The following is a 17259-nucleotide window of genomic DNA, read 5'->3' on the forward strand; positions in this document are numbered from 1 at the left end:
TAAGCCCATTCACTACAGTAAAAGTGGTCTCTTAAAACCTTAAATTACTTCACACCTTTGCTAGAGCTGAGCGGCCAATCTGCCTCTTTATTTCCAAACCTAATCTATGTTCAAAGCCTATCCAGCTCAAGACTCACCTCTTCAATAAATCCTTCTCCTAAAGAGTTCCCCTTTTGGGAACTCCTACTGTTCTTGCAATTGGAGTCCCATGGATTGTTTTAAGTTGCTAACACAGTCTTCAGTTAGAAAAAAAAGGGCAAACTCAAATACCTTTTGTGTGATTATAACTGCCACATATTCACCAAGCCCCTGCCCGCACCCACTCAGAGGTCACCATTAACTCACTTAGGAAAATACTATATAGCAATAAGATCATAGCTTTAAGGAACCTGAACTAATACAAAGCATGGGTAATGTCAAATTAATACCATGAAATTACTGTACTTGAGCTACTAGAGCCACCTACCATTTCCTGATTGTCATCAATTGCTTTCATCTGGACTTTAAGTTTATTGACTTCCCGTTCATAGCTGGTGTGTGGAACTGCAAGGTCGTACATGGTCAATGACCAGAATGTGGCATAGAACTGAGGGCTGATGTCATCCCAAACTTTGGAAACATGTAAGGAGACCACTGCTTCATGGACAGGAGCCATCACCATTTCACATGATGTAATGTACTTATGAACTTTATGTTGCTGTTTACTTCCCTTTTCTGACTTTTTAAGTTCATCATATTTAGACTGGAGATAAAAAGTAAAAACAAACACAATTTATTGCACTAACCTTCATAGTATAAAAGCCTATGTTCCCTTTTCGAGAATCAAAAGACAACCAATCAAAACTGTTGTTAAGAATTCAAAGTTCTTACCAATGACATTTATTTTAAGATAAATCATCCCTGGAAGCTGTTCTCATCTCTAGTCCTATGTGCTCACTAGGAGCTTTTAAGAAGATTCTTATTAAATCTGACCTGTTGCATAATAAATAGAGTTATGTGTACCCCCCTCCACCATCCATATCCCCAACTGTACTCTCTCTTACTACCACGACAAGGATTGAACATACAGGGTTTCCACTCCTGCTTTTAAAATCTTCAAGGACACCAAGTAAAGGGTCTTAACACTGCTAAAGAGGCATAATGGAACTAGTAACAGCCAATCAGCACAAGATGCTTTACTACTACACATAGCCCCTATTGGCCACTATAATTTGTCAATTAAGAAAGTGGGTCAGGAAAAAAAAAAGAAAGAAAGTGGATCAGGGGTGCCTGGATGGCTCAGTCAGTGGAACGTACAATTTTTGATCTCAGGGTTGTGAGCTCAAACCCCACATTGGGTGTAGAAATTACTTAAAAAATAAAATCTTTTAAAAAAAGAGTGAGAAAGAAATTGGATCAACATTAAGAAAGGCTATGAGAAAGTTACTATAAGACTGCTAAGTAGGGTGACTGGCTATCCAGGTTTGCCAGTGAATGAGGGGATTCCCAGCATGTAAGAGTATAGTGCCAAAACTGGCAAAGTCTCAAGCAAACCAGGACGAACTGGTTACCCTACTGCTAAGCTAAATAAGACCTTCTTCTTTTTTTTTTTTTTAAGATTTTGTTTATTTGAGAGAGTGAGCATGCACGAGAGAGAGCAAAGGCAGTGGGAGGGGCAAGAGAGAAAGGGGAAAACAGACTCTCCACCAAGCAAGGAGAGCCCAACATAGGGTTCAATTCCAGGACGCTAGAATCACGACCTGAACTGAAGGCTGATACTTAACCAGCTGAGCCATCCAGGCGTCCCTAAGTAAGACTCTCTATGAACGGATATGGTATGTTAGAGTTTAAAGCATGTGGGAATTGACACACAGCTTTTTTAGACCAGACTGGTTTATCCTATTTTGGAAGAGAGTCGGAGGAAGGCCATACTCTTGAGAGTATGAGGAAAAGAATCTGTTAGTACAATGGGAGGGAGCTACCTATTAGTTCATAGAGTATAACACCAAATGTAAAAAAGAAAATAATACAAAGTGTTGTTGCTATTGTCTCATGTCCTTCAGTCTCTATAGGATGAAAATTTTGTTTGGGTTAGGCATCATCCCTGAAGAAGAACCTAAGAGGAGAACTAAAACTCACTTCGTTTTTTAGAAAATCATTTAAATCATCACAGTTTGTGCTACACATGGAACCCAGAACTAGAAGGTCACAGGTCAAAGGTTCCACTTCCAGTTCTGCATTATGGTAGGCAAGATTCTTGGCTCCTTACACTCCACCTGTCTTCCCTCCTAAGTGCCTCTGTAACCCAGGCTAACTGGACTGAAGATATACCAAGTACTTTGTTTCAGAGGGTATCTTAAGCAGCATCTTACAATTATTATAACTACAATCTGAGAATCTCTCAATTCTTCTGTAAGTGGGAAGATTTACCTTGTTACCCCCATTTTAGAGAGCATGCTGATAATTACGGAGACCACACAGGTGAAAAACTACAAACAATATTACTTATGAGAGAGAGGTCCCAATTACATCACGGACCTGAGAGATTAGCAGCAAGAATAAGGAACTGTTTTTGCACTTTGAGGGCAGGTCCTGTCGATGGTAACCAGTATCAATCTATGTGAGGCAGAATGACATCTGCTAAGATTCTAATAAAACACAGGATAAGCAGAACCGAAACTACCTGTATAGGACAGCTTAACTACCTAATTCGGGCAATATCTAGAACATAAACTGGAGGAAAGCCTTTCTTTCAGAACTGTGTTACATGGTGGGTCTCAACAACAGAACTGAAAATTAGGTTTATAGGTACGTGAGGGTAATGATGTGGTAAAACAGCCCCCATATCCCCCAGTCCTTGGGTTCTGAATTTGTCACTTTTATTGCTAGGTACTGATCTAATCCCTATCTAGTTAAAAAAAAAATTAGACTTGATCAGAAAAGACAACTATACTTCACATTTAACTAGGATCAATAGTTCCTGATCTAAAGTTAGTTGAACTCCCTCTTCAAGCTTACACCTTTAATCAAATGGAGAGGCGTAACAGCTCTACTTCTCAAGTCACCCAGTGCACTACATCTATGAAACAGAACTGATATCCACAGTTATTGCTATATTTCTAATTCCTGTTCAAAAAGCTCTTGTTGGCCCAATAACCTGAACAGTGTGTGGCTGGCTGAATTATTCCCATTGAGAGCCTACTCAATTTATCAATTTATGGAAGGTCCTAACAGTCCTCCAATACTCATACCCTCTCATCAAAGGCTCTTCAAGAGAGGCTCTCACCCAAGAAGCAAAAGCAAGGATTCCCAGGAAGTCTGGGTGTCCATCCAGTGCAACCAAGGTTGCCAAAGAACTCCTTTTCCAGAGGGTGTTATGGGGCCTATTGGTAACAGACTTACCCCTGATTTGGCTATACAGTCACCTCTATAGAGTTCTTTGTTTTCCTCTGCAACCCTGAGTGGGAAATGACATTTCTTTGTTTAGATTTTTGTATCTCTTAAATGACAAAGACACAATATTTTACAAAGGCTATAGAAAAGGTAGTTATTGGTATGAATGACCTACTCCATTCCTGACCTGGAAAAATTCAGGCAACCAGGTGTTCCTGTTTGCTAGGCTTCAATAACGCTGATTAGTGTATTCACTTCTCAGTAACGCACAGGGCAGGTCAGAATTCCTGAAATGAAGCAACTCTCCCACCTCAGTCCTTCAAGGAATCAGGTCCCCTGCCTGCTGTATAGCTGAGACTTATCTACTGAACGGTCCGGTGACAATGCAAGACATAACTACACAAAGAGAGCACACAATTTTCTGGATTGAAAGATTCTAAAGGTGGGGAAAGAGCCCTAATACTACCCCCACCCCGTCCCCTTTTCCCTTCTAGAGAATATAGCATGGTATTGCTGTGTAAGGCTAATCAAGTGATAATTAAATCAATTAACAGTTACTTGTTAGAGGGAAGTGTGATACTGTAGCAGCTGATATGTAAACACTAACAGCTGATGGTCAATTAAATGATCAATTAGACCCCAAATTTCTCAGTCACTTTTTTCCACACCTCTACAACACAACCCTATGTTCCTACTGAGAACAAAGAAGGGATCCTAGTTTAAGAGAAAGGACCAAGATCTTCCCCCTAGAATCTGTAGTGAAAGCCTTCCTTGAGCAGTACAGACTTAAAACCATCAACAAATAAACAGAAGGGCCAGAATTCAAGCCTACACAAAGATAAACAATATGCTGGGGCTCCAGTCAGAATGGAGAAGTACTATAGTTTCCGAACATAGGCCTGACTGTGGTCTGAAGGAAAAGGAAGAGTCAATTCCCATTAGAGGTCACTGCTTTGCAGGCAGGAATCCAGGTGGCAGTTAGAGAAGAAGAGGGAGGGCAGTCTCCTCTCGCCCCAACCATCCTTACAGTCAGTACTGGGATGCCCTACTTGGGAAAGCTCTGGTTTGCTTCTGTGCTTTTCTCTTTTTAGTTGTCTCATTTAGGTGGAGAGAAATAAAACAAGAACTAAGAATACCTCTCTGAGAAGTTACACAACACAGCCTACAAGAGTTTTTAGAGTGTTTGGGGATGGTTAGGTCTTTCTGTCTGTCTCAATGTAGTATGAATAGCAAGTCAACTGACAGGGATATTATTCCTGAGGAAAGAGGATTTTCTGTATTCCATAGGAGTTTTTTGCAGAGTCACCAACCATATTTTCCTCCATCAGAATCAATTAGCACTTGTTAAAAAATAAGCAAAAACAAAAAACAGAAATTCCCAGGTACTACTGAAGGTTACTACATTAGAATCTAGGGACTGGGGATCGAGGGGATTGAGTCTCAAAGATGCTTCGCTGGTGACTCTCATCTATATTAAGGTTTGACTGCTACAGTTCTACAGGGCCCTTAAGATATCAACCTGGACAACTGGTGGTATAGTACTAGTAAGACTTACTTTTAAAGGGAGCATTTTCATTGTACACTGTTCAGAGATGAGTACTAACAAAAGAATAACTCTCTAAGAGACATAATCTGTATCTGTGTCAAACTAAAATACATTTACAGTTAAGAAATAATTCAGAATCATTCTTGAATGGCAGCAAAGACACTTACCGAAATATGGTGTGCATACATTGGCCTAGACAGGAAAAATGCTGCATCATGGGGTGTATGAAATTCATTACAGAGCACATCAATTGAAGGCACTCGCTTTATATAATCTTCTGTGCTTAAGTTAGATGCTAAAAACCCACCGAACTGTACCAGGGTATCATGACACTAAATTTAAAAAATAAGACAAAAAAACACAAATGTGCTACCATTTTATGAAACCAATATAAAAATTTTCCAAAATGATTATAATGTCATTTTAAATGTATTTTGATTAACATTTAAGAATTCAAATTTTACAACTTAAAAGAACTTTAGAGACAATCAATAAACATCATCATGTAATCATATTACCAAATAAGATGCGAAGGCCCTGAAAAGCTGATCAATCTAAGGCTTTAATAGTCAACAAATTCTCAAGTTCCAACTTATTGTTCATCACTTTTAGTAACAGGATATATTTACCCTACATCACATACAACAATTTTATGTATACAGAATTTCCTTGCCCTTAAAAGAGGAAAACTTCATTTATAAAATATATGGGATCTTTTTTCCCTTGTAATATAGTTGGTGATAAACATATTTTGTAAGCTAATCACAGGTTTTACTGCTTAATATTTACAGATATATTTTATAAAGATCACATCTACTTTGTTCTGATTGAAATTTCAGATTTCCAGAGATCAGAAAAGATATGAAGAGCAAACTAACAACTTGAAGTTAACCACTTAACTAGTAGTTAACTAGTAGTTAACTAGTACTACATCTCCTAGAGTCTTCTCTTAAATACCGTAATATGCACAGAAATAGCCCCTATTTCCAGAATGTCTAGTTTATATTAGAGCTGTTTCACCTTCATCTGATGTCCAAAATGACATTTTTAAAAATTTTATCACATTCCATCTTTTCCATTATCAGGATAAAAAAAATCCACATAAACACAAAAGCCACTTTAACTTGCCTGATCATAGAGTTTTCCCACAAGTTTCAAATGTTTCTCTCCACCTTCTTGGAAAATTACTCCATTCCTCTGCTGAGCCATAAGCAAACAGAGAGGAAGAGCAAGATCATGGTCCAATAGTGCATCCTTTAATCTCTGGGAGGATTTTTTAGTGTTTCTTATCTGGCCAAAATAACCACCCTACATAAGAGAAGACATAAATTTACCAGTGCACACTACATTAAAATACGCTTTCTGATTTGAAAAAGACCCAGAAAAGGCTCAGTTACAATCCTGAAGATAAAAAACTTTACATTCCTTCCCTTTCTTCACAAATTTATTTTAGTGATACTGTTGTTGATTACAGTCACTAGCTTAAAGATAACTGTCAACTGTCTTTCAACTTCTGCATATTTTCCATTTTCCACCTTGCAGTCCCTCATAAAGGATTATTCTTTATTTGGTATGGAACAGATTCAACAATAGAATAACTATATTCAGCTTTACACCAGTTAGGATATCAAGGACCACAGAAGACTTTTTACTTTTTACACAGAAGAAGATACTTACTTTTTACTTTTTACACAGAAGAAGATATTTACTTCTCTTACAGATTTAACACTGTCTTTTACACTTTGTTTCAGCTTTTTGAAAGGGTTAAAGTCACTAGTATATCTCAATTTTTGAAAGGGAGGTGAGGGCAGTCATGAGGGAAGGGTACATATGACTTTGACATTTGGTTTCATGTACTTGTGTGTTGTCTGGAGTCTTTAGTATGAGCATGCGTATAACTGAAACTTAAAAAGTCAATTAAAAAAATTAGTAACTCTCACCTCAGCTTTTAATTGCTCTCCACCAGTCATGGCTTCTAGTTGCTCCATCGTCATTTCCTCTGTAATTTCTATTCCTGCCATTTTTTGTACCACTTCTTTCAATATAAGCAGGTCAAAACTATTTAGAAAAAATAAGAAACAGTCTGTAGTTGAAACTTCAAACATAAAAGTGACAATATATACTATAATTAGTATGTTGAGAATCCCTAAATTATTTGTATATAAATATGAGAAGGGGCTGGAGTAGTTAAGGAAAAACTGCATTTCCAGAACTATAATGAAAAATATTTGGGGCATGTAATCGGTTTATGCTTATTTTAACTTTTTCCTTGGGAATAATTTCAAACTTACAGCTAAGATGTAAAGACAGAAAATAGTACAAAGCACACCCATATGCCCTTTACCCCAACCTCGCCTATTACTAACATTCTTACTCCTGTTCACGTTATCATTTGTGTTTTCTCTCCCTCCCTCCCTTTCTACACACACACACACACACACACACCTTTTTTTTCTTAACTATTTGGGAGTAACTTATGTAGTAAGCAACATCATTTTAAAGGCACATTTTACCTCTAAAATTCCAAAGGATGTATTTCCTAAGAATGAATTTCCTAAGAATATAATCTCTTAACATAACCACAGCATAGTTACCAACTTTAGTAAACCTAACACTGATATAATACTTTATTGTTCATATTTCATTTTTATCAGTTTTCCCAATAGTCCTTCACGAAATTCTTTTAATGTTTTTCACTTTTTAAATTCAAGTATAATAAACATAGTTTATATTAGTTTTAGTCAGGTACAACATAGTGATTCAACAATTCCATGCATTATTCAGTGTTCATCGTGGTTTAAGTGAACTCTTATTCCCCTTCACTTCTTCATAGTGTTTTTTTTATCCTCCAGTACAAGGTAGCCAATACATATATATGATGGTATAAAGCCATCTCTCTAAATAATAACACACACTTGGAAGGGATGGAGGGAGTGAGGGAGTGGAGAAAGAAAAGGAAGGTAATGGAAGTTCCAAGTTGTGGTGTATGAACCTAAGACAACAGCCTTAAGAACATCTGTTATTGTGCTAATAGTTATGCATTTTAATTCTCGAAGTTTAGAACTGTCAATGAAAATAACTTATGACTTTCAAGATCTTCTTTAATTAGTTAAGTAATGAAGATAAAGTAGAAACCTTCTTTCCTACAAAACAAATACAGATGTTTTTCCAAAGGTAAAGCCAGACATACCCAAGACACAAGTTAATAACAGACAAAAGGCACAGTTTTTGAAGATTCTTAAGTGCTTACTCTTTCACCTTGTCTGCCTTCCCTAAACATAGTTTATGAAAATGAGAGCCTTCATGCAAATTAGTTTGCAACAAGTACCAAAAAAAGTTTTAATTTTTCTTTAAACTATCTTTTAATTAAATACTATATTCATAGTACAGAAAATTGAGTTATAGATTTAAAAATAACATTATATTCTCCTAGTCCATAGACACAGGAGAGTAAAGTGTATAGGAATGGTGGAGAGATGCACACAGTGTAAATGATATGCCGATAAAATCCCAAATCTAAATTTTTAAACTTTTCTCTAATTCAAAATAATAATCTGTCACAAATTACTTAGGTAAAACTTGTGTGAAACACCAGATAGCTTTACAAATTTTTGTTTGCTTTCTACCAGAAAGTTTTGGAGAACAATTTCTAGTTCTTTGATTCTCGTCAGTCTACTGCTGATGAGGTTTACTAATTCAAACTCTAAACATTGACAGTGGTCCAGAATAAAATAATAAAACCCAGTATTCATAAAGAAGACATTGTCCAAAAGGTATGTAAGCCGTATGAATTTCTGAAGTTCAAAATCAAAAGAAACTGTGTTTTGAAAATACTGTATACACCCTCAAAATAGGTTCCTACCATATGCTTATTAACGTAAAGGCCAATTACTGTCCAGCAGCGCAATCAACAATGCAATACGTTTTGTCATAAGAGGATTTACAATATACCATATAAACCATTTACTCAAGAGCCTAACAGGTAGTCGAAATGAATTGTTTTTTTAATGAGTTACATATATAGCCAAATATTATATTTCTTTCTGCAAAAAAAGTGTTTATATATGAAATTACAATTTCCTTTATTTAAAGAATTCCATATAAGTGAGCAACTATTCTACTTAAGCCTACAAAACAGTTTTTCAGAATAATAGCAATCTCAATATCCCAATACCACCAGAAGTATTCTAATTATTGAATTTCATTTACATATGATTTGCTATGAATACCTTTTGCCTGCCTTTAGCTGATTAGCCACATACTGAAGAAGACCAGCAAGATCAATTGGATATTTACGAAAAACTGCACCACAGAAACTAGCCAGACCTATATGAAATAAAAAAATAGGGCTTTTAAAAAACAGTTCATAAAACAAAAAAAAAAACACAGTATTAAGTGGCATTTCTCAACTAACTCAATTTCTAAAACAAAATGAGGTAGGAATAATTGTACTGCGGATGCCACTGAATGGAGTTTTACAATTAATAATAGCTAGTATTTATTGAGCATACATATGCTAAGCACTATACTAAGTAAGTACTTTACATTAATTAACTCATTTAATTTTTGCAATAATCATCTCAGGTTGGCTTAAACCCATCGATGAGGAAAATTTGGAACAGATATATCATGCAACTTGTTCATGTCACATAGTTGGTATGAGGTAAAGCAGTGATTCAAAGCTATAGGGCCTGACTCCAGAGCCTGTTGGGCCACAACAATTAACCAGGCCACAACAAAATCTTGCAGATCACTCAGTAAATTTGAATGATCAACAAAACACACTAATGAGTCAATCTCTAAGGAGCTGCACACAAAAAAATCTCTCAACTAGAAACATACTGCTAGTTGTGGAGAGGCAAGGAAACAGGTAAAGCATTGCCAGACCAAGAAGCAAACAAAAGACCAATTTTAACCAATAGTCCTTACCGCATTATGAGTAGGGAGAAAGCCCCAGTCAAGACAAGAGGAGATTCTAGTAAAATCAAGTGATCTGTGGCCTTTTCAACAATTATTTGCTGAGCACCTTAAAGCATAATGGACAAAGCACAGGTACTGCCCTCAAGGAGCTTACAGTCTAGTGAGGGATACAGAAAAGTAATCTGAAATAACTGATAAATAAAAGGTTCCATGGGAGTACAGAGAAGAGCACCTAATTCTGACTTTTGGGTAGGAGCATTAATAGGGAAAGATTTCTGAAGAAAAGTGACCTCTAAGCTGAAATCTAATGAGTATATAGATATGGTGGAGGAAATGAGTAGGCATGGAAGGGTATTCCAAGTGGAGGCAATACATGTACAAAAAGGCCATGGAAAGTGTAAGTGTAAGTATTCAGTATTAATGGAGGAGGGGCAAAAGATGAGCCTAATACACAGAGTAAAAGGACCTGATCCCACAAGAATTCACTTGTATGACTTAATGCAAATTTCAGATTTTAAAGGGCAATGGGGAGCTACCACAAGATTCAGCTATCAGACACAACAGGTTGAAAGAAAAGGGAACTCACAGCTGGAAATCAAAAGCACAAGATATTTAAAATGAAACAATCACATTTAATCACATTAACAATCACATTTTTTGTTCTTTTAAGATGACTGAAACCTCAGGATGGAAAGGAGAGAAAGGAGAAGAGTTCCCTTAAGATTAATTCCTCTAAAAAAAATATTAATCCCCCTAAAATAATAGAAGGGAATTTTTATCTCCCCAGTAATGCTTGCACAAATTCTATGAGAGCCAATATTGGACTCTTCAGTTGGCAAATGAGTAAGTACTATGAACTTCCTTACATAGCCGAAGACTTAGAGACACTCTGAGAACGAGCTGAGTGGCTAGGTATTCTCAAGACCTCTTTACAAATAGGCCCTTAGCATTAGCAATAGGATACTTAACATGGCAATTACAACAGATGGAAATTTCATCCTTAGAAAAATAAAAATACTTACTCTGAAGCCAACTTGAGATGGTTGTGTCATCATGTTTCATTCTCTCCTTTTCCGGATTAGCTAAAGCTTCAATGATACAATCTTTTGCACATTAAGGAAAAATTTTAGGTCAATACATCTCTAACAAAGACCCTTTAAATAATAAGAAAATGCCACATCTTGGGAAAAAATAAAATTGTTAGCTTCAAGTTATTACAGATTATTGAAAATTACACTTACTGTAGTACCAACTTTTACATCTTTCACAAAGCAAGACATATTACCATGTTAAATAAAGTTGACTTGTTCTCTCCCTATACACAACAGACACACACACACAAACTCCTGACTACCCAACCTTTAGACCAGCCAATGGAATTAACCTCATATGGTTATTAATGGAATTCAGAGTGAAAAAGAAAAATAAAAAGAATGAAAACAAATGTTCACCAGTTAAGACCTATGAAATGTGAAATTTATGTATTACTTCACTTGAAAGGATACAGGCCAAAACATCATAATTCAATGAAGTGAGGTATTTCAATGAATCTACTACAGGTGTTATTAAATTATCATATTTCTGTATTTGTGACAAGATCTGGAAGATAGCAACAAAAGACAGATAGCATTTACTCATCAAAAGGGAACTTTTGTGCTAAATAATAGCTATACTTTTTGTTTTTCAAAAGAAACAATGCTTAAAATTAAAGTAGCTTCCTTCTACTTTGTATTTATATAAAACCTACTATATTCTATCATTTCTTAGGAAGTATTTTCTTAGGCTATATTCTTTAATTAGGAAATAATTCCAGGACATATAACTTGACTTCTGGAATGATAAATGCCAAATTTCTTTCAGAAATCTTTCTAAATATGAAAGTATTACGTCTGAGTCACAATGAAATGCGATTCAAATATTTCTAACAACTAAAATCAATAAATAATGCATCTCTTTATTAATATTTTTCTAAATCAACATGGGGTAAATAAAACAATTTAGACTGTTTGACAGTAGCATTGTTACATATGACCAAAAAAGCAGATCAATGTGTTAAATATACTGTATGCTGTTTTATTTTTAGAGTAACCATACAGTCTCATTTGCTAAAGATTTTTTCCCTTAAAACTATCATTTCTAAAACTTCATCATTCCATTTCCACTTGTGCTGATTTAAAGACAACAAAAAGGAAAATCCCTTAAAATAATATTAACCTCAAAACATACATAATCAAACAAAATGGTTGGATTGCTGTGGCTCAACTTCCCAATTTGTCTTCCAGAAGGCTTCACATTTTCCTTGGTTAGACGCCTACAAGGGGAAAAATGGTGGCAGAAATCATGTTAAGTCTTTTCCCTTATAATGTTGATAGCTTTGTTGTATCATAAAAAAACAAACAAAAAACAATTCTTCCCCAAGTATCCAAAATGGATCCATGTAAAACCACCACATTCTTCATATACATTACTATAGGACTTAAGTTATTTTGGTTAGGCATTCTACCAAAGGGTATCAATGCTTAACATTTATAATACATACCCTTCCATTTTATAGAAATAGTCTAATAAGCAAAAACTCTTAATGTACTCTACAAGTATATAAAACTCCTCTTGAAGAAAATCATAATTATTTTTTTAAAGATTTTTCTATTTATTTGTCAGAGAGAGAGGGTGCACAAGCAGGGGGAGCAGCAAGCAGAGGCAGAAGCAGGCTCCCTGCTGAGCAAGTAGCCCGATGCAGGACTCAATCCCAGGACCCTGGGATCATGACCTGAGCCAAAGGCAGATGCTTAAACAACTGAGCCACCCAGGCATCCCAAAAATCATAATTATTTTAGATTTAGAAGTGCTCATTTATCAGTTTAGGTATCAAATTCAGTGTAATGCAATCAAATACCTCATACCATCTTTCTAAGTTACCCTAACAGAGTAAGAGCTACCAATGCTGCATTCCTTGATAGAGGAAGTTCTCTGGTTTTCGTGTAAACAATTTTTGAAAGTAAACAATTTTTTAAAAACTCAGTTCTACTCCTTTCCTTCCTCTTTAATTCTTCCTCTGCTCAGTATTCTTTTAACTAACATTCTGGAAAACATATCTATGAAACGCTTACAGCTCAAAATTATTACACAGCATCTTAAACTCTTCTGATATTATACAGTAAATCTAGAAACTTAAAAAAACTGATGACTAAAAGCTTTCTAGAATGAAAGTACAATGCAATGAAGCAAATAATGAATTCAATTGATAGTTCAAGGAATGGGACCATTCTGGAAGTAACAAACTTGATAATTATGTTAAGAAGTTTCTCCTTTTTTTTGAAGATTTTATTTATTTATTTGACAGAGATCACAAGGAGGCAGAGAGGCAGGCGGGTGGGGGGGGAACAGGCTCCCTGCTGAGCAGAGAGCCCCATGCGTGGCTTGATCCCAGGACCTTGAGATCATGACCTGAGCCAAAGGCAGAGGCTTAACACATGAGCCACGCCGGCACCCCCTTAAGAAGTTTCTTATGACAAAACTGACCTATCAATCAAAATTATTTCATCATCAATTGCTCCCCTTTCCCATTCTCCATTGTCCAGTTTCCTTTTATCCCACAGAAAAGAGAGACCAATCAAGTTTGAAACTTTGGCTATACTCTGTTCCACCTTTAAACGTACTGCCACCTGTCCTTCCTTCTGACCCTACTATTTCAGGTGGTCCTCCTACTTGCCAAAGCAGATCCATCCTCTCTATACCTTTCATCCCATTCCCTTCTGCCTCCATCCTGGAGGGAAACAAAAAAAGTAAAAAATAAAAGGAAGACTTTCTTGATGATGTCTTACCCTTAAGCTACCATGGTGTCTGGCATATGGAACACAATCAATGGCCATCTGTTGAATAAATTACTGAATGCCTTACAGCAAATGCATTTTTTAAACAGTAATCAAAACTTGAGAAATTTTGTAAGTAATAAATTAATACATTCCATTCCCAAAATACAAAGTTTAATCAACACCAAAATCATATTGCTCAAGCCTGGTGAAATAATTACAACAACAAAAATCCAAGTACATTAACTACACATACTCTTCTCTGATATATATTTTTATTAATTCATTCATTCATATTAATGTCTTCTATAACAGGCAAAGAGCTAAGCATGTGGAATATAAGGATGAATAATAGCTCCTACTCTCAAGCTTAGTCCAGCTGGGGAGAACAACTTAACCTATTTTTTAAATTTTACATTCTTAAATCCAGCAAGTCACAGAACAGTATTTATTATATGCTATCAATAGTATAAAGGGAGAGAATAATGTTTTTGCATTCACCTATATATACACAAAAATCTCTGGGAGGATAAATAAACTAAACAGTGGCTACTTTTTTCCTTTAGGAGGACTGAGTCAATGGAGGATGGGATGAGAGACTTTTTATTATCTATCTCTTTATATTTATTGAAATGTAAGCCATGTGAATGTATAAACTATTCAAAAGATTAATTAGATAAAAGAAAATAATCACAGCAATATCTAAATGGTATGATAGCATCATATGTACATGGGACAGCAGTGGCACAAAGAACAGTCAACTGCGCTTGGCAGTACGAACTACAGAAGGCTTTGTGAGGAGCTAACACTGAAGCCCACCCTCGAAGGATGATGAGGTCACCAGATTGAGAGAGGAAAAAGAGGTAAGGGAAAACCTGTTCAAACAGAAGAAACGAAAAATATATGCAAAGAAAAAGGAGACCACAGTACATTCAGGGAAACTTAACTGACTGAGCTCAGCACAGCTGGAGGTAGAATTAGCTGGCAAAGAGGTTGGAAATGGGGAGAGACAGAGTGTGAAAGATGTCTTACATCACCATGTCATAAAGATTGACATATAACCTACAGGCAACAGTTAGTCACCAAAGGATATTAAAGAAAGAATAAAGAATAAAGGTACCATAATACTCCAGATAAAAGAAGTCAGTGGCAGTAGAGAGTAAACACACAGATTCAAGAGATCTGATAATATTTACTATACAACTGACCCCTGAACAACACAGAGATTAGGGGCAACAAATCCCTACACAGTTGAAAATCTGTGTGTAATTTCTGACTCCCCAAAAACCTTAACTACTAATAGCCTACTACTGACCAGAAAGAAGCCTGCCTAATAACATAAACAGCAGATTAACACATATTCTGTATCTCATATACTATATTCTTACAATGTAAGAAAGTTTTTTAAGAATATTAAAAGTAAGCTAAAGAAAATGTTATTAAGAAAATCATAAGGAAAATACATTTACACTACTGTCAATACCGTTAAGCTTACATTGTATATTTACAAGATAGACAGTCTGTCAGCACCCACACCAGTACTATCTTATATGATACAGAACACTGTAGATGTTATATGCATCACTAACACTAGACATCAAAAACGAAGACAATGTGAAAAGAAACTCGTATTTATTTACAGGTATAATGATTCATGCATTGACAACAAAACAGCAACAATATGATTGCTTTATGGCAGCCTAATATAATTGATATGATTGCCTCATGGTAGCTTAGCCTATATGCTAATGAATGAATCGTTATCAAATTTTTATGGCATATAGCATTACAGTATATTCATAATACAGTACTGGAAATACTATTATTTTTTAAAAACCCACTTATGTGATAGGCTGATAATGCAGTTTGTCCAATTACAAGAAAGGCATATTACACAATAATTCTTTGAAAGCAAAGTTATAAAAGTAAGAAAAGAAAACAAACATTATTAATTTTGTTAAATATCATTCACCTATGCGTATGTAAGGATAAGCTACCCACCTGCATACAAGTCTTGCACACAATATCCTACGTGACGATGATAAAGAGGACACAAAAATATCTCCTATAGTTCTTGCCAAAAGGTTAGATTTCACACGAAGACACACAAACACAACAGGCAAATTTATTAACTGTGTATCATGATGATTATTTACTATTCATTAAGTAGAAGTGGATTAACATAAAGGTCTTCACTCTCATGTTGGTCTTCTTGTCTCAGGGATGGCAGAGTGGAAGAGGCAGAGGAGGTGGTAGGAGGGCAATTGAGACAGGCACACTCAGTGTAACTTTATGGAAGTAAATGGTAATTTCTGTCGGACTTTTTTGCTTTTCTACTTCTTCAAAAATGTTTCTATATGGTACCTAGCCTTCTTCCACCATCTGCTTTAGTTTCAGTGCTCCTATCACAGAAGGGTCCATGTCATAACAGAAGTCAAAAAGCAGTCTAGAATGTAAGAACCTTCTGCCAGATTGTCCAGTGTCAATTTGTTTCCTGGCACCTGGTATTTATCTTTTCCCTTCGAGGCTCAGGAGCTATAGCAGCTTGATAGGTAAGGGCACTCCAGATCATAAACCTGACTGTGTTCACATAAAACAACAGAGTTAGCCTATCCCTTCCTACCTTAAATCCTGGTGCTTACTCCTCCTTCCTCACAAATAAATGTTCTTTGTGGCTTTATTTTCCAGAATAGGGCAACTTTTGTCTGCATTAAAAACCTGTTCAGGCAAATATCCCTTCTCCTCAATGATTTTCTTAATGGCATCTGGGAACTTATCTACTTTCTGCCTCTTGTTCAGCAGAAACGGCTTCTCCTGTCATCCTGACTTTTTTTTAAGCCAACCTCTCTAAAATTATCAAACCATCCTTTGCTGGCCTTAAATTCTCCAGCTTCTGATCCTTCACCTTCCTTTTGCTTTAAGTTTTCATATAATGAGTTGGCATTTTCTCAAATTATATTAGAATCAATAGATATTTCATTCTTAAAGCAATCCTGCACCCACATAACAGCTGCATTTTCAATACAAGATAAAAAGGTATTTCACAAAAACTACAAGGTTTTCACATCTGCTGGTATAGCTGCAGCAATGACTTGATGAATTTCCTTTAAAAAAAAAAAAAGTCCTTACACTGGATTCATTTCTCTTGAAAACAGCAGATTGCAGCAGCTACAGACCTCAATCTATGGTACATTATTAAGCAATTCACCTTTTTCTTGTAATGTCATGACTTTTCTCTGCTTGTGAGCACTTCCGGCAGCACTAGAAGCACTTCGTATGGGTCCCAGGGTGTTATGCAAGGCGTACAGTATCACAATAAACACGAAAAATATTTAAGAACCGTGAGAGATCACTTTTTACTGCAATACACAATTTGTTGGGGAGATGAACTGCTCACACAGAGATGATTAGCATCACACAGTATTTTAAGCGGACACTCAACAACACTTGAGCTCACTGTATAGCAACAGGGGATGGTTACAAAATTATTATAGTAGTACAGTATTACAGGTAGTTTTATGCAGTTATGACTTAATACTAAATCTTGACATATGTTTACATCTCTCTTGACTGAATGGCACATTGTACAGTCTGTAAATGTGCATGTAA

General features: G+C 35.9%; 1 protein-coding gene across 14 annotated transcripts in view; it reads right to left on the reverse strand.

Annotated features, from left to right (window-relative positions):
- The window catches only part of THOC2 (THO complex 2), a 113159-nt gene that overhangs the window by 23820 nt on the left and 72080 nt on the right, over positions 1 to 17259 (reverse strand). For 9 of the 14 annotated variants that reach the window (XR_004385557.1, XM_032882324.1, XM_032882321.1 and 6 more), the window contains exons 16-23: positions 12053 to 12149; positions 11344 to 11437; positions 10861 to 10941; positions 9148 to 9244; positions 6859 to 6976; positions 6047 to 6226; positions 5086 to 5250; positions 467 to 742 (exon numbers count right to left, since the gene is read on the reverse strand). Coding sequence is in view for 13 of the 14 variants with exons in the window: in XM_032882324.1 (XP_032738215.1) it covers positions 467 to 742; positions 5086 to 5250; positions 6047 to 6226; positions 6859 to 6976; positions 9148 to 9244; positions 10861 to 10941; positions 11344 to 11437; positions 12053 to 12149 (1108 nt within the window). In the remaining variant the exon portion in view is untranslated. The remainder of the gene's footprint in view (positions 1 to 466; positions 743 to 5085; positions 5251 to 6046; positions 6227 to 6858; positions 6977 to 9147; positions 9245 to 10860; positions 10942 to 11343; positions 11438 to 12052; positions 12150 to 17259) is intronic. The other 5 variants (XM_032882330.1, XM_032882329.1, XM_032882325.1 and 2 more) reach the window with 1 other exon arrangement.

Source organism: Lontra canadensis, unplaced genomic scaffold, assembly GCF_010015895.1.
Source record: "Lontra canadensis isolate GAN:19392208 unplaced genomic scaffold, GSC_riverotter_1.0 scaffold81, whole genome shotgun sequence".
Classification (NCBI taxonomy): domain Eukaryota; kingdom Metazoa; phylum Chordata; class Mammalia; order Carnivora; family Mustelidae; genus Lontra; species Lontra canadensis.